The 15,341-nt window shown below is 32.1% G+C and overlaps 1 protein-coding gene across 1 annotated transcript in view; it reads left to right on the forward strand.

Moving 5' to 3' along the window:
* Positions 1-7,219, forward strand: part of RunxA (RUNX family transcription factor Runt related A) — a 40,921-nt gene extending 33,702 nt beyond the window's left edge. The window contains exons 4-5 of the mRNA XM_088268650.1: positions 4,228-4,419; positions 6,029-7,219. Coding sequence (XP_088124776.1) covers positions 4,228-4,419; positions 6,029-6,702 — 866 coding nt within the window. The 3' untranslated portion in view covers positions 6,703-7,219. The remainder of the gene's footprint in view (positions 1-4,227; positions 4,420-6,028) is intronic.
* Positions 7,220-15,341: the final 8,122 nt, after the last annotated feature.

Here is a 15,341-nt window from a genome sequence, read left to right on the forward strand (position 1 = left end):
GAATTCCAAGCCTTGGTTAATTCGGTTGACGGGTTTTCAACAAACAAAGCAAAAGTCAGATCGAAATAACACTGTTTATTAAATATTTCACTGACTACTTATTTGTATACATTCGCAAAACTTACATTTATCGCTTTGAATATGCATCCTTAAAATATTTAGTTTAAAGAAATGATAAGAATATTAACATAAACATATTACGTATTTATAAGTCTGATCTTATCCAATGTAATTAACAAAAATTAATAAAAAAAAATTCTTGGAATTCTCCATTAATTTATGTTTCATTCTATCTAATACTTTTATACCCAAAAATGTTTTACGTGAATATTAAAAAGTATGTTTTCCACACAGGCATATCATTTTATTAATAGTATAATTATTATTGTTATTTTTTTTTATTAAAGAGAAGTATTTGTGTTTTTATTATTTACAAAAAGACTTTAATTTCATTCGATTTCCGTGAGCCTAAACAGCTCATAATAGGTATCAAATTGTGGTACAGTGGATTCGAACCGAGAAACTCTGACTCAAAAGTCCGTGACACTAACCACGGGACCAAAACCCGACACATAATAAAAATTATGAAATACATACAAATAATAAAAATTAATATTTTTATCATATGAATGATACAAATTATATGTTATTACTTTTATTAAGTGGTTTCTAAAAGTAGTATTACACAAAGTGAATAATAAATGATAAGGAGAGTGTTTTATTACCATTTCACAAAATTATCAATGCTTTTAATTTACAAAAAAAATTTTTGTAAGTTATTTTCTGAAATTGATACCAAAATAAACTAAATTAAGAAATATTGCTTTTTAAACATCTTTGTACCTTCTTTAAATAATTTAAAAGTTTATATCAACAACATTTGATCCATTTTTTTTAATAACTGATTGTTTGTCGCGAATATTTCAAAAAAACTTTACTGTGGCATTCCGATTCTAATATTACTTGGTATCAAGTAAATCTGTTTAACTTTTTTATTGATTTCAGTTACGCTAAGGCAATAAATTAATTACTGAATTGAACCGAAAATATGACGGTTTCCTTGCTTTACAAAATCCTTTACCCTCGATTTATTAACGCAAACACATCCCAAACGCAATTACGTCTAAGGGTACACCGAGTTGAAAGGGGCAATACACGTGTTCCGACGGCATAAACGGACTTGTGTACAGGTATTTCATACCATAGAAGCCATAATACAGAGGAAAAAAACCATAAATATGAATACTTACATACATGTACGAACATATTTTACTTTACAATTTCTACGATTCTTACGAAGGGTAACAATTTAAACTAAGATACTACAAAAATAGAAAATAAATAAAAATAAGAAACAGCTGCTACCTCCTCTTCAACCTTCTACGTCCCAAGGACACAACTATAAAATTTATAATTTGAAAATGATGCGGAATGCATCAGAACACGTGTCACAATAGATTTTACAAAAAGTGGTACTACAATAAGTAAGAATATAATAACAACTATGTAATTTTTTCCACATGAATTTTATTTGATCAGCAATTGGGTTTCATCGTACCGACATCATCTGACACCAGTTGACACCAGTCAATGATTTCGGTTATGACGAAACTCGGTTGTTGGTCAAATAAAATTACATACATTTGTAGTTTTTATTTAATTCTATTGAATGCAGTTTCACCAAGAAATGTCAGCACAAAACTTAAATCTAATACTAAGTAAAACTTAAATTTTAGAACGATTTTCGGTCTCAAATGGCTAAATATTCAACTCCCCTTCCATCCCTCCCCCCTACCGCGTAGCAGTGTTGTCACGTGACGCGGGGAATGCTCTCACACGCACCCCATGCAAGCGCGAAATAATGTGTAGCGAAGGCACATACTTTCATACATACTGTAATGCAACTAGCTACTGAAAATGCAACATGCATCCGGGAAATTAAATTACAGGAATTACGCGTATTTGTGAATTTCGTTGCGGAGCATAAACATTATAACGCACACTAATTTATTCATAATAATAATTATCATCAATTTAATCATAAAAATTAATTATAAATATTATAAAATAAAACTCAACTTTAACTAGGTACTTTTGTTTTTAGTATTTTCCTACTTTTCTCCAACCAATTTCAACGACCACCTTATCATCTTCAACGGTGGATATGTGCTATCTATCCCAAGTACATATCCATCTCTTAAGATGCCAAGGTGCTTGTCAAAACCGGTTAGAAATAGTACCAAAAAAACCGTTTAAGAAGAGAGTTTGCGTTTTATTTTATAAAATTTGTAAATTATGCCACAAAGAATCAATAAATTACATTTAAGAAATTATATGTAAATATTTTTAGGGAATTTGTAATATTAAGTTTTACATGAACTATGCGTAGAATTCTCATCCACTCATCATATTGGGAAATACTTCTGTGATTTTTAGACGAATCCGATAAGGGTGGTGACAGTGTCGTTTTTTTAGGATTCCGGTTTATAGATCATTAAGTGAATTTTATTTGTTTTAGCAAAAAAATGTTTCATTTTAATCTGTGTTAGGGACAGGAGGAAAAATCTAATGTGGGTTAATCAGGAACTCAGCATTTGCTCATTGCTGGGAACAAACCACGTAAAACTCCTCAGGAGAAGCCAGACTGTTGACTGTCATCAGCACACTTTCCGTTCCACTAGAAGAGGGTTCGCTGTTTTTTGTCCTAGCTTGGTTTATGGTACCAATGTATTTTTATCATATTTGATACCACCTCTCGTAAGAGTTCCTTAGAGTCGGATAAGTCCACACCCATGCCCCAGCAACGCGGCTCCAGTTGTAAAGTTTAAGTTATGATTCGTAAAATTATCTGCATTATCTTCTTCTTCTTCTTCAAACTCTTATCCACATCCAATGGTACATACGGCACTGCATGCTATTTTGATCGTTTAAACATAAAGGTAAGGTGATCGGCCCTCCGCTTTAGGTACCAGTCTAGGGTAGTATTGGATAAATATTAGAGTGAAAAAAACACTTTATTTATTTGACTTCCCCACTGAGAATCGAACCCGGGACCTCCAACCTTCAGTACGGTAGCCGAGCGTGCTAACCATTAAACTACGGAGGCGGGCATTACATTACACTCCTACATATCAATCATACAAATCGCTCACTCCTTTCAGGAACGTCGTAAATAAAAAATCGTCAATTTTCAGTTGTGCATGTTTTCGGAATGCCCAGAAAATGTACCATATCGCAGCAAAAGAGGCATATTTTCAACTTAATATTTACCCGCTGTAGGGCGGAATCTGTTGTTTTTGCGTTTTGAAGAAAAGGTAATGTTTAATATTTTTTTAAATGTACTAAATATTTTTCAAATGCAGCCTTCAGGTTTTACCCGAAAAGATCTATTGCACAGTAAAAAGTTCAAAAAGTGGCTTGATATTTATTTATAATACATTGTATTATATTTTTAAACTATAAAAACGTTCTTCTGAAAAATCAAGTTTTTTTTTCTTGAGACGTTCTTGAAAGGAGTGAGCGATATTTCAAAGTTTAGACCTAATAGATGTTTTGATTTATTTATATTAACATCTATTCATACAATGAGTATATTGTACAAAATATAGTATATACATGAATATGTATTATACCTACCTACGATACTTACGAAGTGCTGCCTTTTCATCTCTCCGCGTTTTCATGTAGCTGGTCAATAGTGGGGTAAAACTCCCTCTCAGCGAGTGCAAACAGTGATCTGCACTCACGATTAGTCTAGTTGGGGGACTCTGGGAGATTATCTTTGATTGTAACCGGACAAACTAAAAATATACAGCATCCAATAAAGCAAAATACGTAATCATATCGCCATTGCAATTAAAGTGCGTCTAACCAATTTTGAATTTCCGTTTCGAAATTAAACATTATTTATAAAATGATTTGGAAAAAAAATAATGTAAGAAATCAGAGTAAGACTTGTGTGTGTGCAATTATAATTGAGTAGGTATGTATTGGGTTTAAACCCCGACACATACACGGAAGAATAAACTATTACCTAGTTGACGTTGGAGGCAACAGCTAAATTACAAAAAGGGATTTCTAGTAAATTATTCATTCTTTGGCTAGATCTATTAATATTTTTATGAAATATATTTTGGCGCACGAAAAAATATTTTAGACACTAGATTTCTCGTTGCTCCAAAAAATCAGCTTCTTGAAATAATTGGTTATTATTTGTAATTGTTCCAGATATGCCTCAATTTGGGCTAGGCACTGGCAATTCGTGGGGCTACGGGGGCGCCGGTGGCTACCCCGCCTACCTGCCGTCGTGCGCCGCGCCCGGAGCCCCCGCGGCTCCGGCGCCGCAGTTTGGGGCGCCGCCCCTCACGTTCGGGGGCTCCGCGGAGCAGAACACGGGGCAGGACTTCGCCTCGAATACTAGTGAGTATGCATCATCGCCATCAATCTAACTTAATGTATTAATTAAATATTGTTGTATTTATGTATACAATTTTTTTTCATCACGAATTAATACGCACTTCTATATTTTGACGTTCATTTGGGTATTTTGATAGGTTTTTTGATTTTGATCATATTGTTTTACATTTTTCTTTTCCAAATTTATCGAGAATTTTCAAGATTTATTTCTTAAAATGTGCCCAACAAAATGTTTATCGTTAATAGTTAAACAGTACATATTTGACTAACTCCACATAACTGCCATATGTGTATGTCAAAGAGTACGTAATATATGTATATTATATAAACCTGTTCATAATATGCCCTCAGTAAGAGTGATTTTTTTCTTCTGAAGCTCAAAAAATGCGAGAAGAAAATTAAAGTATTTATTTTGTATAGATTTAAAAAAAAATATATTATAAATGCATTGGTCAAAGTCATCCTCAAAACTGCGATGCCGAAGTATTTGTTTACATAATGTTTGTGTTGATTTATTCAATACGGAAAATAGTGAATGTAAAATGCATTTCCACAGTTCAATCCATCGGCATCAGTGCACCACAGCTGGAAATATGACGTCATATGCACGCACTCGTGTCCGTTTAGATTTATCCGAACCTCCGCAGACCTATCAATCAATTCGATGGGTAATATTTTATCTGTACAACCATCATCGGGGGAGGAATAAAAAAATAAAACATGGTAGAATATCCGCGCGGCGGATAGCTCGCATTATACGAGTTTGGCCGACGTCGACGTTTCCCCGCCGTTTTTATTTGGGAGCCAATCGTGTCGGTTTCATCAGCGTTCACTCGAATGTGATCAATTCGACAACACTATTTCAGTGGCTTGTTCCATATTTGTAGCTTTTTTTAAATATTTGATGCGTTCATTTGCTACACTCACGATGGAAAGAAGAATAAAGGCTAGTTTCAAACATTCCGAACGAGAAAAGAGATAAACATGTCTAAGACATTTTTATAACAGCTAGTTTGGAGCTTAAGAAGCAAAAGTTTATTTATTATCTCACTGTTTATAAAATTTATATATGGTTGTAATTATTACATATTTCGTAATGTCATTAGTAAACAGTGTCGGGTTGTGGTCCCATGGTTAGTGTCGCGGACTCTAAAGTCGAACCCGCTCTACCACAATTTGATACCTATTTCTAATAATGAGCCGCTTAGGCTCACAAAAATGGTATGAAATTGAAATATTTGTGTAAATAATAAAAACACAAATATTTCTCTCTTTTTTTAAATATAACATAGAGTAAAGGTTTTTAGAATAATCTAAATGTATCATTTTTAGATTATTATCAAATAAAACATAGAGTAAAGGTTTTCAGAATAATCTAAATGTATCATTTTTAGATTATTATCAAATAAAACATAGAGTAAAGGTTTTCAGAATAATCTAAATGTATCATTTTTTTGTTTGTGTTTATTTTTGTTAATAGATGTATCATTTTTTTATTATTTTTAAATTACCTTTAGGCTTATCGAGATCATTTTAGAATTAACTATTTCATTCGTGCCTATTGGAGTAGGTAAGTTTCTAGGTTACCGTAATAATGATTTTTCTTCCCCAGTTTTGCCCGACACTACTGCCTCAGAGTTGGACCAGCACCTCTCCGGGCTGGTGAGCGGGCCTCCTTCGCATAATCACTCTACCTCCTCCAGCCTGCTGGTACCCCGCTACCCAAACAACAACGCGGCCGCGGACTTCGGCCTGGCGGGCCCGCGCTCCCTCAGCGACAACAGCTCCCAGGCGGAGTCGCCCGTCCAAGAAGACCCTCTCACTTCCACGTCCAACCTGATCTCCCATCTGGGAACATCCGCGAACGGAACGAACTTCCCTTCTCTCATGTCGGGACACCAAAACTCGGGGTCTAGTTACTCCACCGGAAACTGCAATAACTCATTATACCCCGTACTTCCGGCGAGCTTGTTGTACTCCCAGCTATACACGGCCGCCAACCAGACGCACAACTTCCATCCCTTCCATTCCAACTCCATTCATTCGTCTCAAAACCACCACAACGATCTTCAGACTATGATGGATCAGATAACGTCCACTACTGGCGGTCACAGGCAGCAGCACATGGGGCTCGTTCACGGAGGGGGCGCGGGGGCGGAGCTCCTCACCGGAGGGTCCTGCGCCGCCGCTCAGCGCGGCGCCGAGGACGGCAGGGGCGGAGGCCTATCCGGCCAAAGAGGTCAGCCTCAAAACGATAGTAACGCGGTCGTTTGGAGACCGTACTGAGTACCAAAGTGACAGTGAATAATATTATATGAAATTTTAAATAAATACTCGAACATTTAAAAATACGAAATATTTATGTAAATGTATTATTAAAAAAATGTGAAAAAACTAAATTTATATCACTTCTATCGAAAGAAGCACTGAATATTATATCTACGTAATACGAAGGTACTCAAACAGTGAAGCGAGTGCGAAGTACATTAGACTCGCGTTATATTGTAATAATATCTCCTTTTGAACTTGACAGAAATGTGATTACAAATAATAATGTTCCATGTAAATTACAGATATTCGGATTAGATAAACATATTTTTAAATATCGATCTGATCACTTTTTCCCAAAATAAGTTAATCGCGTGTATTTTGGAAGAACCTATATAATAATAAAATTGAGTTATTGTTTTTATGTCGATATATAATATTATACAGTTAAAAGAAGATTGTGTTAATATGTTACTCGAGTTAATCACGACATTTTAATTTTTTTATTAATTTAATGTTTGCTAATGGAATTCATACTTTGTTGAACTAGTTTTTTTTCTGAAAAAAAAAACTTCTGTAAAAAAACACGTAATAATATCATATTCTTTGGTAAATTTTTCTATGGTTACTCAAATATGAAACGTGTAAAACAAATACTATATGTACTTACATATTCGTATTTGTAGAAACGATATTTTTTTCATTATCGTTATTTATTTTAAGCATAGGGTTTCACCACAATGAATTAATTAAATGTGCAATATATTTTAAATCAAACATTGTTTTACTTAAATATGTATAGTTTTATAAAGACTATTGATTGTTTACTATGTATTTAAAACTTCGTTGGTCGTGCAATATTAATACTTCATAAGAACTGAAAAGTAGGTAAGAAATAAGATTTAGCCTAATTCTTTGTGAATAATGTAAATATATGATTATGTACTTATTCCTAATCAATTGTATTATAGATAAATTAAAAACATATACTTTATATACTAATGAATGATTGAGTAAAAAAGTAAGAAGAAAATATGTTTTTCATAGCAAACATCAGATAGGGATATCCATTAATTTAAATCACTCGAATTTAAATTTTGTATGATATTATTGTACTAAAAAATGATTAGTTAAAATGTTTATTTGACTTTGAAGTTTTTTTTTAGATTTAACGAAATTTAAAAAAATACAAAACCGTATATCATTAATTACTTTTTAAAGATATTTATCGGTACTTCATTCATTATTTTTTTAATTGAATTGATTTTTTTAAAGCATTAAGAGTTTCTGATACTTGAAAAGAAAAATTAATGATTCTCCCGATGAATAGTTTTGTTCAATATCATATTTAAACGAGAAATTTATAAATTGTTTACTTAATTTTCTCATTCAATACATTCAATCTTTCATTTACTTGATCATTCATAGCTATATAAAATAACTATTTAGGATAATTGAATTTTATTTAATGATTAGGAAACCACATAGTACCTAGAAAGAAAAACCAAAGCATGACCTCAATTTTGTAGATCTTTATATTAATCCACCAAAAATTATTTTACACACACTTTTTTTTAATGAAAATATAACAGTAATCTGACCTTATTTGCGAATATTACTTTACCTGGATCCATTATGAAACTTTAATCTGATCTTAAACCACAAATATTACTTCTTCGCTTTGCATTTAAAAACAGCAATCTGACCTACTCATGAATATTACTTTTTCTAAATGCATTCTAAAACTATGATCCGAACATATTCATGAATATTAATTTATCACAATCGATTTTAAAACTTTAATCCGAACATATTCATGAATATTATTTTATCAAAATCCACTCCAAAACTATAATCCGAACAACTTCATGAATATTATTTTGATCAAAATGCATTAAACTGTAATCTAACCTTATTCACAATTTTCACCATATAAGAATGCATTCTAAAACAGTGCCCTTGCTCTCACATATTACTTTACCATAATGCATTAAACAATCAGGAACTCTAATTTTCCTCCCTTTTGTTTTTTCAAAAATAATCCGTTAAGTTTTGAATATATGATGTGATTCATTTTTAGTTCATAAATATAGAAAAGCTTGTTTTATATTATGAAATTCAACGCAAGATAATTGATGTGCAATATACTTTATTGTGTTTTTTATGGCTTAAATTTAGTAATTATGTATTTACTTCATCATTAGGTTGATCTCTGTTTCAAGAAGCATTTTATTTATCACTATGTCTCGTTAGTAATATTTTTTATTGGAGTACCATTAAAATACAATAAAGTTAGGCAGTACTTAAACATTATATTTTAATAAGTCTGCGTAAGTTTAATAAAAATATATGTTTTAAATGTGTTACTGCTTCTTGAATTAGACTCATGTTAAATTAATTTATAAATTAGTTTCGTACGTATTTTGTGTCAAATTGTTGCTTATAATTCTGCTTTATATTATTATTTAAAGTTAACAAATTATATTGATTTTTGTTTGTTAAAAATATTTTGTTATTGAATAAAATTTTAAATAATTATCAAACTTTATCTTTCTTTTATTTAATTTGTTTTACTTATTATGTTTAATTATGTGAACTAGGGTAGTTTTAAACCTCTAATTGCACCCAGTCGTGCATATGGCATCAGAATTGCGTGGTGTTAAATTAATATTTAAATATGTCCTGTTCTCTGGATTCTTGGAACTAAAAATTTGGATTATATTTGATGGGATACTGATGACATGATTAACAACCTTTTCAATATTGTTTCAAGAGTCCTATCAATAAAAAAATTTAATATTACAAACTTTGCAAGTCAAAATTGTATGTTGATTTTAAAAATTAACATTATATGTACTCTTTAACCTTTGGATCACTCTCTAGAATATTTTCGAAATGTTCTTGCGGCTAATATAATACAAAGTACTATCCCATGACAAATAAAAGTTCAGTACTATCGCCATTTATTTGCTTGTCTTTATTCTATTACTGAACGAAAAACCGAACGCATTATAAAAATTAAAAAATTAACCCCGGAATGTGAAAAACATTAAATAAATAAAAATCATCGTAACACAACATTAGATTTTCAAACAAAAAAAATAAACGAGCAATTCTAACATATTGGGTTCTTGAAATATTTTTTTCGGTAGATTGACCATTTAGAGAGTATTTAATGAAGCAAGTAACTATCACAAACATACAAGGGATCCTTCTGAAAAAAAAAATTATAGAATTTGATATGTGTACTTGTAAAACTGGGAATTCGCTTCTATTTTTTGGTGATAAGCATGAGTTTTAAATAAAGTCAAAATTCTGTCAGCTGATAATTTTAAATACTTCATTAATCCTCGCATTATTGTGAAATTGCAATGAATCGTGAAATAGGAATTACCCTATTAATCCATCTCATCAGTAAAAAGCTTTATTTCCGACTAGCCTGTCCTCGTGCAGTCATATTATGTAGGGTCGAAGTACTAGGAGATATACACAGTATAGTTTCTGTTTATTGATTTTAATACCCGGGAACAAAAATTAGTCCCCGTAAAACATACATGCATTCACAAATATTAACTTTATCATTAATGAGATTTTTTTTGAAATTTCAACTCTTTCTGACGTAAGTTCACAAAAACAAATATGTAACATTTTGTGTTTCATTTTTAGTTTGTTTTGCAGCGTAACTTCTACTCTAATTAATTTAATTTATGTTTGTTATCGATTGTAAGGATTAGACATATTTGCAAGAGTAATAATAATAATAAAAAAAACAATGGATATACTACGAAAAGAAGACGCAAGAAAGGAATTAAATAAATAAATAAATTAGGAATATTTAACATAATGTTTATTCAACGCAGTTTTAATATCTTTAACAGCAGTAACTAATTTAGGGAAATTAAAGTGTCAATGTTTGTTTGTTCAAAATCCTGAATCTCCTAAAATTATTTCTCGATTACTTTTAAATTTTGTTACAACTTTGCATTCAAATACGCGCGTGTTCTTAATAACTTCTGACCGGTAATTGATTTTTTAATCTGTTTTTTTTTTATTGCAAAAGCAGCGCCATCTGTTTAATTTAATAGCCAAAATAAACAATACTAATCATTGGTCATGTCGGACAGCGTGATTTTTGACAGCTGCTCTTGTCTTGCGATATTAAACATATCGCTCACTCCTTTCAAGAACGTCATAAATAAAAAAATCGTCAATTTTCAGCTGTGCGTGTTTTCGGAATGCCCAGAAAATGTACTATATCCCAGCAAAAGCGGCATATTTTTAACTTAATATTTACCCGCTACAGGCCAGAAAGTGTTATTTTTGCATTTTGAAGAAAAGATACTGTTCAATTATTTTTTTAAATATATTGAATATTTTTCAAATGGAGAAAAAACATCAGGTTTTAGTAAAAAAGATCTATTGCACAGAAAAAAGTTCAATAAGTGGCTTGATATTTATTTTTGATATATTTTATAATATATAAATATTTATTATAAATATTTATTTATTTTATTACTTACAAAACGACGTCCTGAAAAATCAAGTTTTTTTTATATATGCCGTTGTTGAAAGGAGTGTGCGATATTAGAAATGTATGGTTTCTTTTTATTCGCTTCCATCAAAACAGACTGAGCCACAGCAACTCTTGTCTGGGTATTGCTAGTTATAAAAAATACAAAATGAAGCACACAATTTAATGTAATGATTTTACGTTGAAAATAAAGTGAAAAAATGCATTTAAAAAAATGAAACCAAGAGTATAATACCATTTAATCCACATGTATGTAGACCAGTGGTTATGCTATGAGCTATGACCAATGACCAGGAAACAATAGAATGTCCGCGGTATTTTTTGTTTGCCTACAAATACACATACTCACGTTACACTACTACACTGCGGTTGAGGTATACTAACAATTCCGTTCGTTTTGGTCGTTTTTTACCCATTTGCTTTCCATCCACTCATCCACTCCGTATCATCGTTTCACACAAATGACATGTTGTGGGACCATTTCAGAGAAGTACATAGATCGAATAATTTATTGAAAAAAATACTCTTTCATTAAACTTTATAAAATTAATTAACTTTGTTTTCACCACTTTTTTTATTAATACAATTTAACCAACCGGTTTCGAGAACGTTTCAAGAACCTTGTCATCATCAGGGTTTATTTTAATTAAAAAAACATTAAAATACTCTCCCCAAAAACTTCCACACACTCCCACTTCCACAAAATCCTAAATGTTATTTTTATTATTCATTGCATAGCAACCCCAAATAACAACTAATGGAATCACCCAAAAAACAGTATGAAGCTGCGCACGCATACGTAAAGTGATGATGACAAGGGTCTTGTCGAAACCGGTAGGTTAAATTATATTAATAAAAAAAGTGGTGAAAACAAGGTTAGTTAATTTTATAAAGTTTATAAAATGTACCACAAAGTATCAGCCGAAAACATTCAGGAAACTCTTTCATTATTATCGATAAAGTTCATGTGAATCAATTCACCAGTTCCCTCTGTGTTTAATTTGAAAACACATTCTTTGCGTATAAGGTGCTTAATGGTCGCCTCCGTAGTGTAACGGTCAGCACGCTCGGCTACCGTACTGTCACCGTATGGTCAAATAAATAAAAGTGATTTTTTCACTCCGATGCAGATTTAATATTACCCTGGAAATATCTTCACAATCTTGTGACACAGTATGAGCGAGTTTTCAACATGGCTGTTGAAAACTCGCTCATACTGTGTCACAAGATTGATAAACATTGAGTAGTGTGGTTCTCAATCATGTGTAAATTATTGAATGTTACATGTGTGTAAAGTGATCACTTTACCAAGCCTATGACGGTCGTCAGCCCTGTAAATGCCCCGACTTCAATTTTCTTTTTCCTCTATTTTGAGATGTCAAAAACATGTTAAAAATAAAGACTAAATAAAAACGACTTATTATATTTTTCATATCGTACTTTAAATAACAACGCAGCGCCAATTGTTTTTCATCACGCGCTGCCACCAGTGCATGTATATGGTACATATGTGTACATACAATGATTCGGAAAACGGGAAATGCAGTGAAGTGCTGTGTATGAGTGTGTTTGTCTGGTCAATGCGTGTGCGCTGTGTATGAGTAGTCGAGTATGTAGATGTAGGTAGAGCGCCATAGGAGGACATTGGGCAGTGACCAGTGTGTATATTGGCACAGCGACCGGAGAACACACACAAACAGAGAGCAAGGGTGCAGTTGCATGTAGGATCCGTTAATTATTCACCAACTGCAATCATTGTTTAGTCGTCAATGTGCTCTGCCATGGAGATTTTTAATCCAGAAGTGAATGACGACCTTTTTTTGAAAAATACTCTCTATCTTCATAAAAATAGGTTTTTACTCTCTTTTCTGACACTAACTGTAAAGTCTGAATCAATAACCCTTCTACTTATTATTTTTTTTACAAAAATGTTAATAATATTAGTATATAACCACTCAGAGATTTTTAATCCAGTAGTGAATGACGACCTTTTTCTGAAAAATACTCTCTATCTTCATAAAAATAGGTTTTCACTCTCTTTTCTGACACTAACTGCAAAGTCTGAATCAAAAGCCCTTCTACTTATTTTTTTTTTCCATAAATGTTAATAATATTATTATACAACCACTCACCGTGAGTGGTTAAATACTAATATTATAAACATTTTTGAAAAAAAAGTAAAAATGACTTTAACTAAAAATGAGTAAAAAACCCCAAAGTAAATGCTTTAAATATTAATAATATTGAGAATACAATAGACCTTCTTTTAAATGGTTTTCCCACACAACGAATATTTTGAAATATGTTAATTCTTCTTGCAATTCTTCTTGTAATGTTAATTCCACTCCGAATGGTGCATAGGGCACTGCATCGTATTGACGCAGTTTTATCACGATCGTTACTTCTATGAAGGTGAGGTAAGACAAGACACCTACGTTTCAGGTTGATATTAAATAAATATTACAGTATAAACATACTAATATTTATTTTCACCCCCCCTGGGAATCAAACCCGGGACCTCCAGTATGGTAGCTTAACATGCTAACCATTACTCCACGGAGGTGGGCAAAATATGTGAATTACTTAATCGAATTAATGAGGAATTCATCTGATGTAATTACAATCTCCCAACGTACTGTTTTGTAGAAAAAATTGTCACAAATAATTTTGCTGATATTAACTTTTCATAATCTCGTTTCGAAAGAAATAACATATTCATCAAGGTTATCAATAATTAAATCATTTATAACCCCATGAAAGAGCAGGGGGTTATTTTAATCCAGTACTCTGTGAACTATTGAATTGAAGTCGAGTTTTGAAATCAGTTAAATAAAAAAGCTGTTATAAAAAAATCCATGCAATTGCAAACGAAGAAGTTTAGATATGCATTACATTATATTTGTGATAATATACTTAAATCTTGGAAAGATTTTTATAAATTTCTGATTTTGAGAATCAGCTTTTATTGAATAAGACATAATCGTACCTTGTCAATATTATTAAACCATATCCGCTCCCTAGGTGGAGCATTTGGAGTCCACAAACTGTCTCCCGGCTTTTCTGTCGGCTGCCAGCTCCCTTGCATCCTTCCAAGTCAGATCCGCCTCCCGAAGTTCTGACGAGGACTGCCGACGAATTGTCAGCAGTGGTCATCCTGGGCGGCGCAAACCTGATGCCTTGTAAAAGAGGCAAGCTTGATTAAGGCTCTCAGGAGGCATGCGGAGTACATAAATATATGAATATAAATTGTAAAGCCATGTATTGGCTAGGATAATATAGATTTGCCCATGTCGGTGCCTATTACCTACATATGTATGTATTTAATAAGGATATGAGGGAGCTCTAAATACCAATAACGCATTTTGTGATGCAATGCCGCGGATGCGTTATAAAATATTTTACTAATGCAAAACGTTGCATGCAGTTTGGAGAGTGTTAGGAGTGTGGAGGGGGAACATAGCTTCATGTGAACGTGTGATGATGATAAAATTTTAGATACAGATAAAATATTAATAGATAAATGATTGATAGTACAAAATGTGTATCGTTGATGAATTTCATGATTTTTTAAAATGTGAATATTTCATAACAGCATGCCAACAAATGTATCATACATAAGCGCCTCTGAGGTAGCATTTTACGTAAATGGCGCTATATTAATCATCCACGATTATTATTATTTTAAAATCATATCTCGTCGATCACTTTTATCTCTCTGTAAGCCAAATTGAATTAACTTTTTTTTTATAAAAACAAAAATATATAATTTTAGGGATGAATGATGTATGATATTATTCATTCCTTTAAAACATATGTTTTTTCACATTTTTTAAATATTGCCTGTAATAATAGGTGAATAAGAGGGGAGTACATTCCTATGTCAAATTGTATATAGAGGCTTTCAAACAAACAAGGTAAAACTAATTGTTTGCACGTGAAACCATGTCTTGTTATGCATCTTTCTTAATCTTTGCAGGTAATTAAAAGCGAGTCTTTGAAGTTCCACCCCTCTTGTTTTATAATATCTGAGCTAATAAACTGCTTCGCATTTATTATGCTCATTACATACTCCGAGATGTTACCATGTTAGAATGAAATAAGGGTAAGTAAAAAAATAATGAAGGGC

The sequence above is a fragment of the Brachycentrus maculatus genome, unplaced genomic scaffold (assembly GCF_059751285.1).
Source record: "Brachycentrus maculatus isolate JH-2025_06_01 unplaced genomic scaffold, ASM5975128v1 h1tg000326l, whole genome shotgun sequence".
NCBI lineage: Eukaryota > Metazoa > Arthropoda > Insecta > Trichoptera > Brachycentridae > Brachycentrus > Brachycentrus maculatus.